This window comes from Apis mellifera, linkage group LG6 (genome assembly GCF_003254395.2).
Source record: "Apis mellifera strain DH4 linkage group LG6, Amel_HAv3.1, whole genome shotgun sequence".
NCBI lineage: Eukaryota > Metazoa > Arthropoda > Insecta > Hymenoptera > Apidae > Apis > Apis mellifera.
The window spans coordinates 14413236-14435477 of NC_037643.1; the positions used below are offsets into that span (position 1 = coordinate 14413236).

The 22242-nt window shown below is 36.1% G+C and overlaps 1 protein-coding gene across 17 annotated transcripts in view; it reads left to right on the forward strand.

Annotated features, from left to right (window-relative positions):
* Positions 1-22242, forward strand: part of LOC408874 — a 229536-nt gene that overhangs the window by 138398 nt on the left and 68896 nt on the right. For 16 of the 17 annotated variants that reach the window (XR_411856.3, XR_411855.3, XR_411854.3 and 13 more), the window contains 5 exons: positions 6427-6475; positions 12816-13071; positions 16638-16848; positions 20516-21681; positions 21944-22160. Coding sequence is in view for 14 of the 17 variants with exons in the window: in XM_006570521.3 (XP_006570584.2) it covers positions 6427-6475; positions 12816-13071; positions 16638-16848; positions 20516-21681; positions 21944-22160 (1899 nt within the window). In the remaining 3 variants the exon portion in view is untranslated. Of the gene's footprint in view, positions 1-5806; positions 6233-6426; positions 6476-12815; positions 13072-16637; positions 16849-20515; positions 21682-21943; positions 22161-22242 lie in introns of those variants that run through there. The other variant, XM_006570517.3, reaches the window with a different exon arrangement.

Sequence of the window (22242 nt, forward strand, 5' to 3'; positions counted from 1 at the left end):
TGGTTCGAATATAAAATAATACGCTTAATAAAACGATGTTAAAAATCAAACACATCTTACCAATTGAATTTAATTTTCTTCCTAGATGGGAATATTCCTAAAATTTTCATTTCAAGAAAAGTTAGCAAGATTACTTTTATTAGTTTCTCAATCGCGATCTTTTTTTTTTATCATTATTATTATTATTATTCGTTTTAATTAAGGAAGAGATGAAATTCCTAGAGAAAGAATTTAAAAGGGAAAAGAAATTGAAGGAGAGAGAGAGAGAGATAGGGAATTAAAAGAAGATCGGGGCCCGCTATTTGTATAAAACCGGCGCTGCTTGCCGTGTTGCCGCTAATAAAGGATATTAAACTCGGCGCAGGGATGCATCAGGAATTCAAAAGCGAGGGCAAAAGTACGCCGTCGAAGGATGAGGTTAATCCACTCGAAGGCGTTTCGGTGGCGCGTCAGATACGAGTGGAAACTTTGGGAATATTACTCGGGGAAATTCAGCCGCCCGTTAACGTTACGGAGTACCGTGTCGCTAGGAATATAATTTTTACGGTAAAAGCTGAATGTTGTAAAGACGAGGATGACGCATAAAATGTATAAAAAAAAAAAAGATGAGCGATAATCTTCGATGGATATCGATGTTTAAAATTTTTTTATTTATTCATTCTTTGTAAAAATTCGTTTTTTTTTTTTCTCGCAATATCAATGCACATGTGCATTATACCAAACGAATAAATCGGTTTATTCGACGCTGTTTTCTCTCACTTTGGCCAATTGTTAAATTACACGGATGGAAGCCAATTTGCTTTGAAATCTGATTAAAATCCACGCGAGTATCGATTTTAGATAAACTGAAGAGATTAAAATATTATTTATTTTCAATCTTTTTGATAGAAAAATTCCTAAAATTAATTCTAAAAAAACAAAAAAATATCGAAATGTTGGCTTTTAGTTACGATCCATTTAACCTGACACCAGGAAGAAGAAGGGAAGAGTTATCGAAGGAGAGGCGAAAGAAAAATGGATTATACGTGGCAATTCTGCAAAAAGCCCCGTTCGACCAATGAATGCCACGAAAAAAGTTCGAAAAAAGTTTGACAGACCGAAGTTTCGGTTTCTTCCATTCTTTGCAAATCTCTTTTGTCTTCTTTATCGAGCAAGTATATAAGGATAAGAAAATTTCTTCTCTGATCCTTGGCCGAAAAAGTTAGTTAGAGAAGAATGGAAACTGTGTCGACAGACGTAGTTCCTTTGATTTTTCAGGACATATTATATATTCGCAAAGGATTAAATTTTAATCAAGAGTAGATTTTTTCCTATCCTTCCGAATTTTTTTTAATTTTATTTATTTCGAATTCTGTTTCAATTCTACTTTTTTCCAATTTTTCTTTTTAAACTTTAATTCTCTGGAATTTTACTCTGCTTCAAATTTTTGAAACTTTATTTTCTTTCCATTCTCTCTCCTCAATTTTGCGTATTCGAATTCCATAGTTTTCAAATCCTTTCGAATTTTAATTTCACGCTTTTGAAATCGTGTAGCGAAGGATCCAAGAAGTTAGAAGGAGAAGAAGCACTCTTCATCGAATATAAGTAGCCTCCTCTCCAGTGTTATCGAGCTCGTTCTCTCGAATAAGAGAGAGTGAGAGATGGAAAGGAAAAAGGAAAACGTTGCACGCCGGTGTAAACGAAGAAAGAACGAGCAATTTGCGGGCGAGCATCGCGGAGAACCTCTTCCCTTTCATACGTTTCGCATACGTCTCCACTCTGTGCCCGACCATTTTGCACAGCCGCTCGATAAATTTTCAACGACATCAGCGTAAAAAACGTTGGGCCTGCTATTGTTCTGGGAATCAGGTCGCGCGACGGTTGCGCGGATCCACTGACCGGCCTCCATCGTGTGTGTATACGTGTGTATACCTGTTTGCGTGTGTGCGCGTCGCACTGAACGTTTTTTGCACGCTTGCGAGCTCGCGTCGTCGAAAGTTAAACGGGCAAAAAAACGTTTGGCGATATTAGGTAAGCGAGAGGGAGAGAGAGAAGTAGAAAAAAAGAGGGAGAAAGAAAGAGGGAGAGAGAGAAGTAGAAAGAAAGAGGGAGAGAGAGAGAGAAGTAGAAAGAAAGAGGGAGAGAGGGAGAGAGAGGGAGAAACCGAGTCGTGACGTCTCCTTTCGATGGGAAGAAAGAGAAAAGGATGGATGGAACGGCCGACTGTTTTCGCTACGCCGTGTATCGAAGGCTCTCGATACTGTACTGGAAGAATTCGAACGCAACGATGGGAAAAAAGAGAGAGGAGGAAACGAGAATTTTTCCGCGCGATATCCGTGAATTTTCATCATTTCCGCGAAGAATGACATCTCTCGTTCGATTTTTTCTTTTTTTCCCTTTTTCTCTTCGTCCGCCTTTCTTCCGCGTTTACGGACGCGAAGCACGTTTTTAATCGCTCACCACGGCCATTGTCGAATTTCGACGTGTTTTACGACCCTTTTTACGCTTCTTTCTTCTCCTCCTAAGCTTTGTCCCATTTTCCGCGAGACCAAAAAGAAATCGAAGATTCGGCCATTGTTTCGTACCTAATGTCTTCGAGATAAGAATATATATATATATATATATATATCTTTGCTTCCTAATTTTCTTCTTTTTTAAAATTTTATTTATTGTTCATATATATATATATATTTTTAATTCTTTTATTAAATGTATTATTAATCATATTTTGTTTAAAGAAATTTTAATGAGAATATCGACTTTGATTTACAATTGTCAATAATTGTTGAAAAATTTGTTGAAGTTGTACTTGTGTATGTACAATTTTAGGGAGTGAATTTGTATTTATTTTATTCAAGTGTAATTTTGCAAAAATTACTGAATTTGTCTCTGATCACAAAACAACGAATAATCGTTGATTGACACGAAACGCTTTTTTTCTCTTTCGAGGTTCGACGCTGTGAAACGAGGTGTCATTTCGTCTTTGAATAATTTTCAAAACGAGTTTTTTTCCATTATTCGTTCTTGTTAGGCGGAAGTAAACAAAGATGGTGGTCCATTAAAACAAACTAGCTGTTCGGAAAATACGATTGCCACCCGTTCTTCCACATTGCTTTTGAATTATTCGAAACGCATCGAAACGAATGAAAAGCTGTTCTCATCTCTCTCCGCGCTACGCGTTTGGCAATATCAATGTATCGTGTTCGATTTTACAAATCCGCAAGAGATACAAGTCGTATGAATATGGTAATTCGGAAGTAATGATTTTATAATATTATTGTTATATCGTTTATACGATTAAAAAATCAAAAGAAATATTTTTCTATTTTTCCACCATACAGATTTATTCCTCTGAAAAAATTCCTCCGATATTATTATTTTTTGGAATATATCCTACTTTTGTGCTTTCAACAATATTTTACGTTCTTCTATCTCTTTTAAACGATTCTCACTTAATTTGTAAAATTAACTCGACACAACTTTTGCTTTTGTTAAAAATATAATATTAAAAAATATTATGACTTATTTTTGATTTAATATAAAATATCCTTGGTATAAAATTTCATCTTTATATTAAATTTCAATTTCGTATATCATTTGTTTCACTCGATCGTACACGAAAACGAAAATAAAAGTATTTTTACACGCGTTTCCGAGATCTTTCAACATCGAATCTTCATTTCCACGGTGAAATGGAGAAACAAGCGGATCGATTCAACAACGGAACGAAGCCTTTGAAAACATTGATTGATTGCTCTGTACAATACAACCTCGACGAGTCTTTACTTCCTTTACGCCGTTATGAAAGTAATAGCATGGCAATCGTTCGATGCAATCGTTGACCGCCACATTCGTGTCCATTCATGATTTCTTTGATTCAGGGGCGGACATATCGGGTGCGGCTCCCTAATTATTTCCATGCGTTTATACGTAATATAAATGGAAGATTCGACTTGTTCAGAATAAAATTAGGGAAAAATACAAACGTGAATGTAATCTTTGGTTATTCGAAGATTTACGAATTTAATAATCGTTTTGAAAAAAATTTGAAAATCGAAGAATAAGGATTTCTATTTTTTTATTCTATTTTCTTTCGAGAAATGTAAAAGATAAAACGATTGACTAATTTGATTCAGGATCGTAAAATTAGGAAAAATATTGGAATAAAATACAAAAATAAATTGGGAAATATAATATTTATGGTTACTTAAAAATCGAGAAACAAGAATTTCTTTTCGAGAAATAACAAAATTTTGGAATTTTTTTTTTCGAATAATTTTATAATTATTTCTTGGAAAGAATATCCATCATCAAAAATTTTTATTATGTCACATCTTTTCACATTGTCTTCGATAACCAGATGAGAATTGACTATCTGTCAATTAATTCTTTCTATCTTCTTTTTTTTGTATTGTGAATTTTTCATGCCTCTCGATTGTAATCAGAGTGGAAAATGGACAATGATTAATATAATTAGCAATAATAATAAAATATAACGAAACTTATAGATTTGACAATTTTTCCGTTCGAATCGGATTATTCATGGAGCATAATTGGATAAATTTTAAGAATAATTCGAAGGATAATTATTTGAAAATTCGATGCACACGATTCGAGGATTTTTTCCCACGCCGATATTCAATTTATTCAAATTCCATTCGAACTTTTTGGTTCGTTAGCGTTGCCGGACGAAAGAGGTCGGGCAGAATCTCGAGGAAACTCCGAACCTCTTTTTCACCGAAACTTGGCCAACGAAATTCTATTTCAATTACCGCGTTTCAAAGGATAATCCTCCCGCGGACGAATTTCGAGGGAGCCGTGACGACGTTCGTTTACGTCTCGATTTATTCAACTCGAGATCTTCGTTCGTTAAAGAAAGATCGAGGCAAGAAGCGAGGGTTCGAAAGGTGAAGATCCATCTTGCAAAAATAATTAAAAAACGTCATGCGCAATATCTTGTATATCTTACAATTAATTTAAATTCGTCGAAGAATATTTAACAATCAAGAAAACACGATAAAATAATAGTTCGTTTGTCATCTCTTATTTCATATTCAATTTATCATCGAATTATTATGAGATAAATTTTTAAAATTACAAAAGATGATTTAAAATCATATTAATGAACGTACCTTTGCGTCATAGCTATTTAAGAAAGTTACGCGAGACATCGCAATAAAATATGTCTAAAATGTCCAAACAGCATCGAGATCCATCGAAGCTTATGTATCGACGCGTGTATTCAAGAAAACACGATAAAATAATACGTCTCGAGTTCACCGATCTCTTATTTCATATTCAATTTATCATCGAATTATTATAAAATAAATTCTTAAAATTCCAAAAATGATGATTTAAAATCGTATTAACATACTTTTACATCTATTTAATAGAATAGTTACGCGAGATAGATATCGCACAACGGAATTCGGCATCGCAGCGTGTCACAAAATATATCGAAAATGTCCAAACTGTATCCATCGAAGCTTGTACTCAAATCGACACATATTGTATAGTTACACGAGCCGAATGTACTCTTCTTAATCGACGAGGACGCTTTGGACGCTTAACTCTCTCGTTACCGATTGCCGATTATAAGAAAGATTCTACTTTACCTGTAGAGAGTATCTCAATCCTACTGAAAGTATATCTCGACGCACATAATATATTCTGAACATTGAAATGCGAGTTTCTTTTGTTTTTTCTATCCGACAGTGGAATATTTGTAAAAGTATATTATAATAAAACTTTTTTAAACAAGAAATGTACTTATTTTCGCGTTTCTCATATAAAATACGACGGAACGATTGTTGCGTAACATTTAATAAAGTATCGTAGATACAAGAGAATGGCAAGGTGGATACGTAAGTGCGAGGACTATCCACATGCAGTGCGCGCACGCTTTTCGGCGCGGTTCAGTGGCATTGCTTTGGCGGAACGAATTGCCGTAACGAAAGTGTTAAAGCGATGTTCAAAGATTCCCCGTATGCGTACGAAACGCGTAGTTGTTAACGTGCACGTCACCTGAAAAGAAGACGGAAAAAAGAAGTGCGGGAGAAGGAAAAAGAAGTGAAGGATGACGAAGGGATGGGCTATAATGGTCGAAAGGAATTTCTCTCGCGGGGAAAAAGCTCTCTCTCTGCGTCTGGAAACTTTTTACCAGCGGAGTGAAAATCGAGAGAGGAGGACGCGCGCGCGCGTATGGATTCGTTCGTGGAGAAAGAGTTTGGAAAATGTTTACCAGATGTATATCGTACGTTTATATAATAAATAATTTATTTAGAAAATATGAAGCTGAAAAATATGATGTATCTGGTTTGTTTGAAGATTGAATGAGTATTGGTTGATACAGTGGAGTGTATTTATACGCGTTTTGTTTGTCTTGTTTAAATTTTGAAGGATTTTTATTGATTTCCTTTATTTCCTTTTTTCTTTCTATTGTTTCAGGCTCGACCAGCCGGTGACCAGCTCGACGTCCGGAATGGACAGCAAAAAGGTTCGGATAAAATACTTTTATATACGTAAATAATTCGATCGCGGTTAAGTTGAATTTTCTTTTTATCTCTGTATCTCGTCGAATAATATGTTTTTGATCTTCCATCGAATTTGTTTCCATCTCTAGTGTTTCTCCACCGAGCGGCATATTTCAATTCCATAAATCCATAGACGGTAAATCATGGATGGATATGTGCATAGAATAGTTCGCGTAATGGATTACGAAACTATGAGGAAAGATCACGGTGTATAGTGGAATACATTTCGCATTCAGTACATTCAATACTATTCAATACTATATCTTTCTGCAATTTAATGCATATTTTATACGTATATTGTTTTAACGATAAAAAAAAAGTATATTAACCGAATGCTAGAATAAAATTAAAAATTTAACGATATTTTGTTTAAACAAAAATTTTGTTTAAAATTTTCTTTAAATCAAAAACACGAATAAGTACCAAGTATCAAACCAAGTGCAAGCACGATTTTAAATACTTCGATCAAATTATTTCTATTAAAAGAAATATAAAGACAATCGTAATTAATTTAAAAATAATTTAATCATTAGGGGTTAAAAATTGAAATATTTTCGAAACTATTAATTATTTCGATAATATTCGTACATGTAGAATTATTACCTTAACTATTCGAATATAAAATTATATTTGTAAATTGCCTAAACGTATTACGAGAAATAAAAATAATTTTATATTATATATTAGAATATTCTGGATTCCATGTCTACTGATGTGTTTTGAATCAGTATATGTAACAAATAGAAACAAAAATATTCGTTTCTTTCGAATTAATATATATAAAATTATTCTATACAAAATCGTGCTATCTTTTATTATAAAATATACTAAGAAACGTAAGAATATTTTCGTAATAAATGGATTATTTATACAAAATTGTAAAATTGAACGAGAATTTAATTTCATTATTTAATAATCGCAATGCTTAAAGCTTTATTTTTTCTTTTTTTATGCATGGAAATTCTATAGAAATTGTTTTGTATATTTCAACCTTGCACAAATAACATAAACATCCACACTTCGTCGTATAATAACACAACGAAAGCGAAACCGAAGATAAGTGTACTGTTCACTGGTGGAAAAAAAGTCTCGCGGGACGGCACAGGGGCAAGAGGGGTCCTTTGCTAGGATCATTTATCCCCACTTCACACGCTTTGTTGACAGTCCTGAAGCCACACGCTACATAATAGTAGAAAAGGTCAAGAAATATTTTCGAAACTATATAATTATTTCAATATAATAATATATATTCATATACGTATAATTATTATCTTAACTCGAATACAAAATTTATAAATTAAAACTTATCGTTAAAAATCGTAATATTAGTCTATGCATTACAAGAAAAATAATTTTATATTATAGAATATTCTGGATTCCATGTCTACTCTAATACATCGAAGTTTAGATCGTTGGATTAGTATATGTGACAAATAGAAAATACGTGTGAAAGTAGGCGTTTCCTTCTCCAGGCCTTAACCAATCAGAGATCCGCGTTCCTTTCCACCAATGAAAACGGTGGAAACGTGTATTAAGAAGTTAAAAAAAGTACAAGCGACAGTTCAATTTCGAAGAAAGGTTAAAAATTGAAGATCGTCTCGAAGAAATATCGATACGCGTAATAAGAGTTTATGGCGAGTTGCAAAGCGTTTTTCGTGACACTTGGGCTGCGCGCGTTGCCATTGGTGGATTAACGATGTCGTTTAAAGTTAACGCGATTAAATCGACGACGCGATAACCGGCCGAGACTAATGCGGGGATCTCGCTGAATTCAACCGGGAACTTTAAATGTTTCCAGTTACATCGTTTGCTCCTTTAATTACTCGACTCGGGGCGCCCTTTGATAAACTGGCTCTCAGTCATCCCCTCCCCTCCCCGATTTAATCAGACCCATTATCAGCGTCCGCACCGTTCCTCCTTATCGATCCGCCACCGAGATTAATTTTTAGATAAGAAATAAAATGGAGGGAACATAATTTTTCGGATATTTAGATTTCAGTATAATAACACGCGTATATTCAAATTTGATTATCGTGTGAAAATGAAATTGGTAGGCGGATAAAATTTTTTCCGTCTTTAGAAGAATAAAAATCGGTCAGTTTCGAGGATGAAGCAATAAAATTCACGCAAGGAAATCTATAAAGAAAGAATGTAGAATTAAGTTGATTTTACTTCAAAAAACAAACATATTCAATTTATCTGAAATTTCTAAAATTTTATTCTCCATTTTCTTTCGAATCTTGGAACAAATGGAAAGAAGAAAAAGAGGAATTTTCCCCCCAATTATCCTCTGGTAAAATAGCTGGTGACAGTTTGCCGTTCGGTTTGCTCCTCGGCGAGTCGTTATCTTAAAAACAGAGACGAAAAACATTGCGGTAATTTCATGACTGCGAGCTCTCCGTTTCTGCCTCATTTACGGACGACAGTTGCGGCGGAAAAAAACTCACCTTTGCAAAACTTAACTTCTCTCCTATTCTCCTGCCCTCCCGACGATGTTCTAAACTCGGTTCTCGTTCCTCGATCCGTTGAAACCTGACAAAAACACAGTCGTGGTAACGGTCAAAATTTTACGTTAGACCAGCAATTATTCTAAACAAAATAATTCGTCTCCTTCGTTCCAAAATATCTTTCTATTGGGCAATACCAACAATTTACCGACAATTCTGGTATCTTTCTCCGTCGGTAAGAATTACTTTGATTCACTTTTTTCTTTTTTTTTTTTCTTGGAATTTCCATCTTTTGACACGAACTTGGAGTGTCACGCCTCTTGGAAGAAAGTTTTCCAACCGGATTTTCCGACCCGCGGATCGCCTCGAGTCGCGACAATGTTTTCCTCTGGAAAAGAAGAATCGCCCTTGTTTTCACCCCGAGAATACATCACCGTTTCTTCTTACTCTGATGAATTTTCTAATCCGAGATGAGAAGCGCCGTTGGCCGAGCAAAAGTTTGGAGCTATTATTATTAAATCTCACTGTTGGAAGAGCGAGTGGGGGAGAATACATTTAAAAGGAAGGGAATATTTTTGTCTAACAAAAATTATAAATAAAAAAAAAGGGGGGATTTGTCGATCTTTCACGAGAAGGTGAGGAATTTAATTTATTAATTTATCATAAAAAGTATATAATATTTATTAATGTTTTAAAAATATAAAAATATACGAAAAAAAGAGTAATTTTTTTTTGTAATTTTTTTTTTGTAAAAATCGAAAGAAACAGAATTCGATCCTGAAATCGAATCGATCTCTTTGAACTGAATCATGGTTCGAATCTGACGATAGAATATTCATTCTCTCTCAAATCGATAATTGTTCTCGTCGTCGATCAATTTCAATTTCAAAGGCAATTTTCATTATATTTTTCGACGGAAAAAAAAACTCGTCAAAACAATGAAGACGATTGTATTAACTTGCTTGCTCGTTCATCAAAATCATCGTTCGATACAAAAATATATCGCACAAATATGGATACATTTTGGCATTCGGATGTTAATTTGACCAAACGAATTGGAGAAGAGGAAGGGATCGATATTACTCGATACGAGATTTAATTTCCAATATTTATTTTATTTTATTATATAAGATAGTAAAAAAGGGGGGGAGGCATCATCGATGATCGAGGTCAGCCATAATTCGAAGAAAATATCAAATTCTTCTCAATTTCTCTCTTCCTAACGTTATTATTATCATAGAATCGCCCAAGGATCTTGTTTACTTTTCAATGAAATTAGCGCATCGATCGACAACTCGATCAGCAGAATGAATCCCGAGCAAATTTGGATCAGCAGAATTTTTCGAGCGAGAAAAGGAGGCTCTTTAGATGCAAGCCTTTAATTGAGCAAAAAACGACGAAAAGAAGCCGAGATTACCACGAATTTCTCCGATCAAGTCTCTCGAAATCTCTCCGCCCGAGAAAAGAAACGAGAGAATAAATAGTATTTCACGAATCAAGTGTATCTCGAGAGAATATATTGTCCACGATCTGTGAAACACGAATGTGGAGAGAGTGAAGAAGATATGATTATTATAGGGCTGTTCGTCTTGAGAAATTCCTTCTCCTCACGATTTTATTCGAGAAAAGTTAGATCAGATATATGTAGAATAAGTATGATTATATTTAAAGAAGTATCCTTGGAAAAAGAAGGGTTTACATTTATAATAATACGTTAATTAATCTTATGAATATTTCTATAAGAGTCAAATCTTTTTCTGTCTTCAAAAAGAGAGACTCGTTGCTCTTTTTCTGACGTTGGTTTCCATGGAGACTAGATAAGCGAATTGACGTTGGTTTCCATGGAGACCAGATAAGCGAATAAAATTGGCATCGCTATATTACATAGATGCGACACTCAATTATTCACGAAAGATCCACAAAAGAAGAAGAAAAATAATATCCATCGATTAATTTACGTTTAAAAATATATGCGTTACGAATTTTTTTTTTCGATTTTTTTTTATTTTCTCTCGATCGATCGATCGACCGCGCGCGAGACTTTGCTCGGTCGATAAATTTTCCATCGGACGGTTGAAATTCTCGCGGTGGCTCTAGCTGGCAGGTCCTCCTCGATCGGGTATCGAGAGACGTGTCGTTTCAGGAAGGGCAACACGGCACCGCACTCAGGGATTATCTAACCCGTCTGACCGGCGTAAACGAAGTTGACTCTCTCAAAATTAACCAGTCCCCTCCTCAACTTTCCTCGACCACACCGATGCTTTTAACAAATTTCATCGATCGATCCCCGCGACGGTTATAAATATATCCCCGTTCCTCCAATTTTTTATTACAATACGTTCATTTTCAACGAATCTGAGTACGAAATAAAGGATACAATGAATTTTCCCTTATTTAAAAAAAAAAAAAATTTCTCTCTTTTAACGAGAAATGTGAATTGAACGGTTAGAAAAATTACGTTTGCAAATTGATCGTTCGAGAGAAAGAGAGGGGAAGAGAATTGGAAACTGTCAGTTGCGATGATGCGCGCGATGAATAATGTTGCGGTGTTCGAATTTATAAACACGTACGTCTATTCTATCGAGTCATCGCTATTTTCGTTGAATGTTTTCGAGATGGGGGGGGAGAGGGGATCGTTCGATCGAAATAATAATCGTCTCCGATTATCCAAATTTCCTCGGGGAGGGGAGGGGGAAGGGGGCTGGTATAATTATGTAAATTAGAACAGAATTTATCGCGCGGTATCAGCAAGATAAATATTTCTATTATCCGTGGTTGATGGCCTTGCTAACGGGATACAGGTTAAATTACCGCGTCAGCTAGTTGTATGAATGCTTTATCACCACCGTGCATTGTACGCAAGATTTCTAATCTGGAAGAATTTAATCTCGTCAAAATTTAAATTTTTTCCCCAAAAATTTTTGCAAAGCTTCACCTTTAATTCGTGCAGATTTTTTGAAATTAAACGAAGATAAGATCGCAAGTAGAGTTTAGTGATAAATATATATATATAGGATACTTTTACAATAAATGCATGAGTTTATAGCAGAATCATTAAGAAAAAATTATAAAACACTAAAGCTTTTCCTTAAGTACAATCAAACACATTTTATTTATATTTATTACACACACGAAATTTACTATGTCACATAAATAATATATTTTTAATAAAGAAAGAAAAAGCTATAAAAAAAATTTCCCTTTAAGCACCGTCGATATAATCGCACACCAAACTTATCTATATCCACGTATAAACAAAAATATTCTTTCAACGAGAAAAGAAAGACCCATAAAATATTGAAACTACTCTTTGATCGATATTCTATAATATTGACATAAAAGGAAGCGTGGAAATAAAGACGAAATGATTGTCCAATCATACACCAAACTTATGCACGTATATATATATATTCTCTCAACGAAAAAAGAAAAATTCATAAAATACTAAAAATATACTATTCTTCGATACAGTGTTGACACAAGAGGAAACCGTAGAAATAAAGATGAAATAATTGTCCAGACGGTACGATCGCACACCAAACTTATCCACATGACACATATAAACAAAAACATTCTCTCGACGAGAAAAGGAAAGAAAAAAAATCGATAAAGTACTGGAAACTGTTCTTTCAGTAGTGTTGACACAAAGAAGGGGGGGAAGAGCCGTAGAAATAAAGATGAAATAATTGTCCAGACGGTACGATCGCACACCAAACTTATCCACACGACACATATAAACAAAAGGATTCTCTCGACGGAAAAAGGGGAAAAAAAAAATCCGTAAAATACTGAAACTACTCTTTGACCAGTGTTGACACAAGGGGGAGCCATAGAAATAAAGATGAAATGATTGCAGGTTGTCCAGGCGGCACCGGTCCCCGTACCTGTCCAGGTACGTAGCAAGAACGATGGCTCGGGAGTGGTGGCAGCGTCCGTGTCGGGGGTACGGAGACGAAGCGGCTCCCAGGGTTTACGATCGCCCGCCGCCAAGAGGCCACTCTCCGCCCCCGTGGCTCTTCAGGGATGGCTACACAAACAGGGATCCGAGGGGCTGATGCTGTGGAAGAAACGGTGGTTCGTCCTCTCCGAGTACTGCCTCTTTTATTACAAAGGTTAGACCTCCTCCCTCGTTTTCCTCCCACTGAAATTACGTGTCGCCTCGTATCTCTCTCTTCAAAAGATTTTTCCATCCTTTTCTCTCTCTATCTTTTTTTTTTATGTATGCATCTTTTTCTTCCTTTTGCTTTCTTGTTTTTTTTTCCTCTCTCTCTCGAATGACACAAGGCACCGGTTCTCGACACGCGACTCGTAATTCTAGTGGTTTCATTCACGAGAATACATATTTCTTCCTCTCTTTTATTTTTGTTTCCTTTTTTATTTTCTTTCACGTTCTATTCAGTCGTAATTTTAAAACCGAGTGAGGAAAATTTCTTCTCTCTCTCGGAGCGGGGAATATATGTACACAAGTTTTAAACAAAATATTACTCTTAATGAAAATTCTTAAATTGTTCTCCCAGCCTGCGAGATGATCGATACGATAAGGTCGAAAGTAGTACTACTCGATTATTGATCGGTCCAGTCTCTTCCAGCTTGATGATCGTTGAATTTAATTTTTTTCCTCTTGTCGTTTTCTCATCATTTAATATATCTTCCATCGCTTTTGTTATCTTCCCCACAAGAAAAATTCGTGTCTCGATAAAAGAGAACACCGAAGTCGACAATTTTTCTTTCTTCGTTGGCCACGCGTAGACTTTTGGCTGGGTTTCAACTCTCTCCCGTCGGCCGGCCGTCCTCCCCTCTCCTTCTCTCCCCTCCTGTTTCTCGCCATCACACTCCACCAATCTTACGTTCGTCGAACTACTTCTCCCCTACTTCTCAGGTTTAACTCGCTTCCACTGGAACACTAATTACTACGAGTTCCCCAATTTCGTGGGTACTTACCACTTACTTTCCACCTTTTTTCATTCGTTTCCTTTCACTCGCTTTCCTCGAGTAGAAATTATGAACAAATCGAAATTATTATTTCTTTTTTATCGACCGAGTTCCTTTCTCGCGATTAATTTATTTAACTTCGTATTAAACTTCGATTCTCAAAATACTCGCATCTTTTTTCGAAAGTTGTGATATTTCTCCTTTTTTCCCAGAGAATTTCATTCCGCCAATACATAAAGGTAATTTTCGTAATTTTCATTAACGCGAAGCTTTTCTTTCGTGGAACGGAACGAAACGGAACGGAATGGAACGGAATGGAACGGAATGGAACCAACCTTCATGGCTCCGCGTTGTTAATTAACGCGATATTCCGCGACGCACGCACAATGGAAACAATGTGCGTCTGGCTCATTATTTTCCACCTGTATAAATTAGTTAACCGGTTGCGTTTTCCCTACGCCTAAGCGTGAACTCTCTCGGCTTAACAAGGATTTTAATATTCGCGCGTTAAATATCAAATGGCCGGTGATGAAAGGCGTTAAAGGCTCGTTTTCATTATTAAGCGGGCACGCTTATGCGCATCGACCATTGTCACGTTGGATCGTTGGCGACGATCGTTTTCGATCGTTGTAACGAGATTTTCTCCCTTGCGAATAATTTTGTCGTAATTTAATCGTTTGTGGATTTTTTTATCCTCCTCCCGTTGAAAAGAAAAATTAATCGAATCGAACGAATCGATTAATCACAATTCAACACCTCTTATTTATCGCACGTTTCATCAATTCCGTGCTTTAATCGCGCAAGATTAATTTTTTTTTTTTTACGCGATGAGTGAAGATTGTTCCCTTGGATCAAAGGTTACACGAACTTATGGTTATCGAATATATAATCTCGAATTAATAATATATTCATATAATAAAAAAAAATTATAATTACAACCAAATAGTTTCTTATGATATTTTGGACAATTCTTCATTAATTTTTTTTTTGTGGAAACGAATGGAACGAAAAATATATATCAAAAATATATATAATCTCGAATTAATAATATATTCATATAATAAAAAAAAATTATAATTACAACCAAATAGTTTCTTATGATATTTTGGACAATTCTTCACTAATTTTTTTCTGTGGAAACGAATGGAGCGAAAAATATATATCATCTTGCGATTATCGATTACTATAATAGAACAAAGAAATTATGAAAAAGGAAGGCTCTTATCGGACAAGAAAACACGCTTGGCAATACAAATTTTAAAATCCCAACGAATTTCTCTCTCCAAATCCGTGTCATTGTTCCTCGGTCCATTCCTGGCATTCCCAAATTTATAAGATCCTTTTTATCCTCTTTCTCTTCCACTGTTGAGCGCGTGATTTATATCCCCACCAGGAGTCGAGGAGGGGGGGGAGAGTTGCAACCGGGTTAACGCGTGTCAATGGCGTTAGGATTTTCGGACGCGTTCAAATCGAATCTTTCCATTTGTCATCCCGTAAAATGATTTCCCTCCACGTCACGATTTATCGAAGTCACGCGGTCCAAAATTTTCTTTTTTCTATCGCCCTCTTCTTTCCAACAACACCTTTCTTCGTCGTTTTTCACCAGAATTTTGGAACTTTAACTCCAATTTCCACGGTATAATAGGATAATTTTCTTCATCTACAATCTCGTTCATTAATATGGAAATTCTGTCGAGAGATTTCCAATTTCTCTAATTTTGAAAATAAACTTTTTCTCAAATCGATTGCTGAAAAATTTTATATTTTAATAATAATTTTTAATAATAATAATATATATTATTTTCAATAATATAATAATAATAATATTTTTAATAATAATAATAATAATAATTAATATAATAATAATATATAATAATAATTAATATAATAATAATATATAATAATAATAATAATATATAATAATAATAATTAATATAATAATAATAAATAATTAATATAATAATAATAAATAATAATAATAATTTTATTAATAATAATTTTATTAATAATTTTATTATAATAATAATAATATTAAGTTCGAAGTTTTATACAAACATTCCTTCCAGATAAACACACGTAGACTTTTTATTAAAAGAATCGATCCCAACGTGGAGGAAATTGAATTTTTTGTTAAACATTGTAACAATAATACAATATTTCTTCGTAACAATAATAACAATACTTTTCTCCTCGTCCTAGATGGACGGTACAAAGTTCTCGAGAGATTGTTTAATCTTGAAGGGGAGAGTATTTGGTTTCAAGTTTCAAAAAGTTTTCTACATTTCTGAGCAAATTGTTAAACAATAAAATTGTGATCTTTCCTTTTTTTCAATTTTTAACACTGAATTATACGAAATTTTTTTTTTTAAACAGATTTTGAATCAAGTTTTTATATATTTAAATTTCTTTTAAAAACTATTCCAAGATTTCCTTCTGTTTTGTCTCGAATATATCAAATTTGTGTTGCCGTTTTCTCATCAGCAGATGCATATGATAGAACAGTAACGACATTCCACGAGCGGTGGTAACGAAGGCGAAAACGAGAAAAGTTGTCGAAATTCTGATGAAATTCAGAGAGTAGTTGGAAAATTGTACCACCTCGCGAGAATTCACGTCTCTGTTCCTTTATTTCCCTATTTTTCTCGAGTTTCGAGTTTCGAAATTATCGAGAAATTATTTCGTGTTCGATCGGTAAAAAAGGATAAGAGATTCAAAGGAAAAAAAAAAAAAAAATAATTGATTTCAGGTCCCGAAGAGGAGAAATTATTGGGTTCGATATTGTTGCCATCGTACAGAGTTACCGTGTGCAAACCGGAGGACAAGGTTAACAGGAAGTTCGCGTTCAAAGCTGAACACGCGAACATGAGGACGTATCACTTCGCGGCCGACAGCCGTGAGAGCATGAACCAATGGGTGAACGCGTTGACTTTGGCGACCCTGCTTCAGGATCCAAGCCCGTAAGCACGATTTTTAATTATCCGATTCGCGCCAATACACAGTGAAAATTTGATAATCGATAATTGAGAATAGAGTTACTTCGATAATTTGTTCAAAAGATCAAGAATAATTTCAATATAGACGGTGGAAATTTGATAATCGAAAATTGGGGATAAAGTTACTTCGACAATATGTTCGAAAGATCAAGAATAATTTCAAATAAATGAGGATTGGATCAATTATAATTAGTTACGTGTAAACGTTATTCGAGCATTTTAACGAATACAATTATTTGAAGTAACTTTTTTTTAATTGGTTTCTACCTTTTTCAATGCTCTGCTTACCAACCGAGATCAATATTTTCAATACGAATCCTCTGTACTGTTCACTGGCTGGAAAGAAATCTCGCGGGACGGCTCACAGAACCGTCTGTCACACGCTTTGTTGACAATCCTGACGCTATACATAATGGTAGAAGAGATATAGTTTCGACTGATTCAAAATCGATAATCATTAGGGATTAGAAGTTGAAATATTTTCGAAATTATTAATTATTATCTTAACTATTCGAATATATAAAATTATATTTGTAAATTAAACTATCATTATAAATCATAATTAGTTTAAACATATTACGAGAAATAAAAATAATTTTATATTATACGTTTAGAATTCTCTGGATTTGGATCAATATAACAAATATATATAGAAACAAAAATACGTTTTCTTCCAAATTATCATCGTCGAAGTTATAACTATGAAAAGTTTCAATTATAATTTTTTCATTTCGAATTGAATTAATACGTATAAAATTATTCTATACAAAACCGTGCTATCTTTTATTATAAAATATACTGAGAAACGTAAGAATACACGAATCTTTTCGTAATAAATGGACTATTTATATAAAATTGTAAAATTGAACGAGAATTTAATTTCATTATTTAATAATCGCAATGCTTAAAGTTTTTTATTTTTTCTTTTTTATGCATGGAAATTCTATAGAAATTGTTTTGTACATTTCAACCTTGCACAAATAATATAAACATCCACACTCCGTCCTATAATAACACAACGAAAGCGAAACCGAAGATAAGTGTACTGTTCACTGGTGGAAAAAAAGTCTCGCGGGACGGCACAGGGGCAAGAAGGGTCCTTCAGCAGGATCATTTATCCCCACTTCACACGCTTTGTTGACAGTCCTGAAGCCCACACGCTACGTAATAGTAGAAGAGGTCAGGAAAATATTTTCGAAACTATATAATTATTTCGATACGATATATTAATAGTATAATTATTATCTTAACTTTATAAAAATTAAATTATCATTAGAAATCATAATTGGCTAAATTGACCAATCTAAGCATTCCTTTCACGAGACTTCTTTTTTAATACGGACAATACTATACCTTTCACTCGGAGGAATAAAAATATCATCTCGCTCGTTTCAAAACGAATGTAACAAGAAACGTTTCTCGCCATTATTTATCGCCGGCAAACAAACGGCAAAGGCTTTCGAAACAAATGCTTTTCGCATTGTAAAAATTCGAATACGGGAACGCAAGTGGTAATCGGCCGATTTGCCGTGCAATTAGGCGAAGGTAAACAGAGAAACACGGGCGAACAAACCGAGGAATTCGGTTCGGTGCCCGCCTTCTTCCCTCGCTGCCCCTACTATCCGCTTTCACGAAAGTGTGCGCCGAGGATCGCGGGTTTCGATCGAGTTCGTTCGTTTGCTCTCTCGAAGTTGGCCGCGAATAAACACAGGCGAGAGTTTGTCGTTGCTCGCTTCGAAAAAAACTGCGAAACTATCTCGTGTTTACTATTAGAATTTCCTCTCCGCGTTCGAAGCTAACGACTGCGCAACTCTCAAAGCTTTAGGATTCATCGATCTTTGTTTGCACGCTGTATATCTTTTTAGATAATTACTTATTTTATTACGTATTTTCTTAATTCCATTATCTCTTCGCACGCGTTCAATTATTGATATTTGTGCTTGTTGTATAGTTTTTTTATAAGAATATATTGGACATTATTAAAGGAAATGAATAAGAAATTTGCTTTCGGTTTAATTAAGTACGATATTTTTAATTTAATTTAATTTAATTTAATTTAATTAAGCAAGAAATATATTATCATTAATAATAAAGCATTCTGAATTTTTCAATTTATTGCACGAACTAATTTTTCAGAGATTTATGAACGATCTTACACCTTTGTACACGTTTTTTCCCCCCGTATTAAAATATTACAATATCATCACATTGTTAATATCGTAACAGTGAAAAATCTATCTAATGTCGCGCGCGCGCAAAAAGCAAAAAAAAAAAAAAAAAAGAAAAAAATACGAAGACGAGAAATGAAATTTTTAGCGAAATTGAAATTGTAAACGTGTTTTTAATATCTCTGCTAGGTCTAGCGTTTCATTTCATTGGGTTTTAAATTGGGTTAAAGGATTAATATAAAAGTGAAATATACGCGTGTTGCACGGGAACAGGGAAACAGGAGGGGGGACGGTTCGTCGTACAAAGCTGAAAAATCACACGAGCGAGACGTTTTTTATGCGAAAAGGATGGATTATTAAATTTTAGTTAAAAACAAAACATATCCCTCTCGCGAAAACGAAAATATAAAATCAAATTTTTCCAAACGTCAAATTTTAAATGTATAATTATTAAAAAGAGAAAGAAAGTTCGGAAGACGTCATTTTTCGCGTTCGTGTAGAATTCTGTTTTAATAACGAATCCAACGAACCTCTCTCTCTCTCTCTCTCTCTCTCTCTCTCTCTCTCTCTCTCTCTCTCTCTCTCTCTCTCTCTCTCTCTCTCTCTCTCTCTCTCTCTCTCTCTCTCACACACACACACACACACACACACACACACACACACACACACACACACACACACACACACACACACACACACACACACACACACACACACACACACACACACACACACACACACACACACACACACACACACACACACACACACACAATTACACACACAATTACACACACAATTACACACACAATTACACGCTCGCAATTACACGCTCACACACGCGCTTGCTCGCTCACACACACACACACCTTCAAATATAATTAACAAGCTCGTTTGTTCCTTTCTGAGTCTAAATTAATATCAAATGCAAACGTTTTTAGATTGACAGGGTTTTAAAATAACGTCGAAATTATCCCTAATGTTAAATTTCCTATATATATATATAAATCCTTCTACCGATTTAACATTGCGAAATATATATACATCCCAGTAAATATCGAACAAAGTCGAAATTCTGACACGTTATCCTCGAATTAAATCGTTCCTACGGGAATAAAATTATCCTTTGTCGGATCTTCCCTCTCTTATCTCGTATCAAATCACTTTTTCTCCGGAAAAGTATCTAATTAAACTCGTCGTTCGTTAAATTTTAAAAAACTTTCAAACTAATCTCTAATCACATTCTCTTTCTCCTCGTTATCCATTCTCGAAACAAAGTTCGAAATTTCGCAAATTTTACCGAAACGAAAAATTTCGAAATATTTATATATAATATAAATATAATAAATCGTGACGTAATCGAAATTATTCCAAAGATCTTTCTCGATAATAAATAATTTCTTGATAAATCGAATGAAAACAAAGCCGAAATAACCGAAAAGGGATCAAAACGAATGTTTCAGCGGAGGGGGCGAGGCGGCAGTGGTGATCGAGATAGGAGGGGGGCAGCAGGAGGGCGAACGAAGCGCGAGGCCCAGCGTCTCCTCCATATCCTCGATCCTGAACCAGAGCGCGGACGACAGCGATTCGGGTTTCCACGGTTTCCAATCGCGGGACGATCCCAGCCACGCGTCCAACAACAACTCGAGCCCGAACAGCGTGAACACCGCCTCGTTTCCGAACCTGAGCGGCAGCAACAACGGGAACAGCAACAATGGGAATAGCAGCGGCAACAACGCCAACAATAACGCCACCATCACCGTCACCAACAACAACAACAACAACATCAGCCTCGCCGGGAACAACAACAACAACAACACCACCAACGACGTTCAACCGATGGTGAACGGTTGGATCCAACAACAGCAATCGCCTTACGGCCAACCGAGCACTTCTCAACAACAACAACAATACGGCCAATTGATATCATCCGTCGTGATGGCCGGCCAACCGTCCCTGCAACAAACCCACCACCACCACCACCACCAAGCGTTGCTCCACCAAACGCACCTTCCCCACCCAACTGCTACCCAGATCCTTCAACACAACAAGCAACAACAACAATCTCAACAACAGTTGCCCAACGTGCAAACTGTCCAACCTATGCCGAGGAAATTCGGCCAACCGATCTACGCGAACGCGCCGCCTAAACCCAGGCGGATAACCGACGGCTCGACCGAGTACTCCACCCCCTCCCCGGACCCCGACTACAGAAAATCGCCCGTCTCGCCGGACGTCGCAAGCATGGCAGGCGGCAAGAGTCCAATGCCCGACTACGAAAGGAGTGGCGCGATCTATGGTGGGGCGGGTAGAACTGTTGCCGGGCAACAGAGCCTCAGGACTGATAAGTCCGGCCTGAATTACGGTTACGGGGGGGGGCAGGTGCAGGCGCAGACCGAGCGGCGCACGCCCGACACGTACGGTCGCAGCGCGGCTAAACCGCGGCCGGGGAGAGGGAACGGGGACTACGAGGAGGTTTACGGGGCGCCCCAGTTGTACCAGAGGCCGGCAGGCCCCGTCGGCTACACGAAGGGGGCCTCGCCCGCCCCGATCCCGATCCCCCTTTACGCGCAACAACAGCAACACCATCATCAGTACCAGCACCAGATACATATCGCGACCACGAACGGTGAGTAGAGTTTTTGTTATCGATTGGAATCGATTAGGGATCGTTGTTTTCGAATACGACGGACCGGGCGGTCGAATTTTAGATTTGAACAACTTGTGACAATTATCGTCTCGATAAATATTTTTAATACTGTGGTATATGAATAACTATTCTAAGAATATTTTTTTTTGCGTTTATATATATGTATAATGTGGGGAGGAAAATTTAAGGAGCGATGTGAAGAAAATAGGGGAAAAGGAGAATGGTTCCGTTTTTGATTCAGTGCCGATAATGAGACAGCCGAGGGCGCAGCCACCGCCACGGCCGCACAGCGCTGACTTCTTGGAGTACGAGGCGATCAGGAAGCCTCAACAGCAGATGCCGCCGCAGTGCGAGGAATCGGTGAACCAACAGAGGCGTCCACAGAGGCCTAAATCGAGTTTAGACATCGTCACTCCGTCGGACGCAGCGAACGATGGATACTTTTATTCCGAGGAAAGGTAATGAATCCCTGGATAATTTTTATTTCAATTAGAAGAAAAAAAAATTCACATTATTTTAATTCTCAGTCCCAAGTTTGCG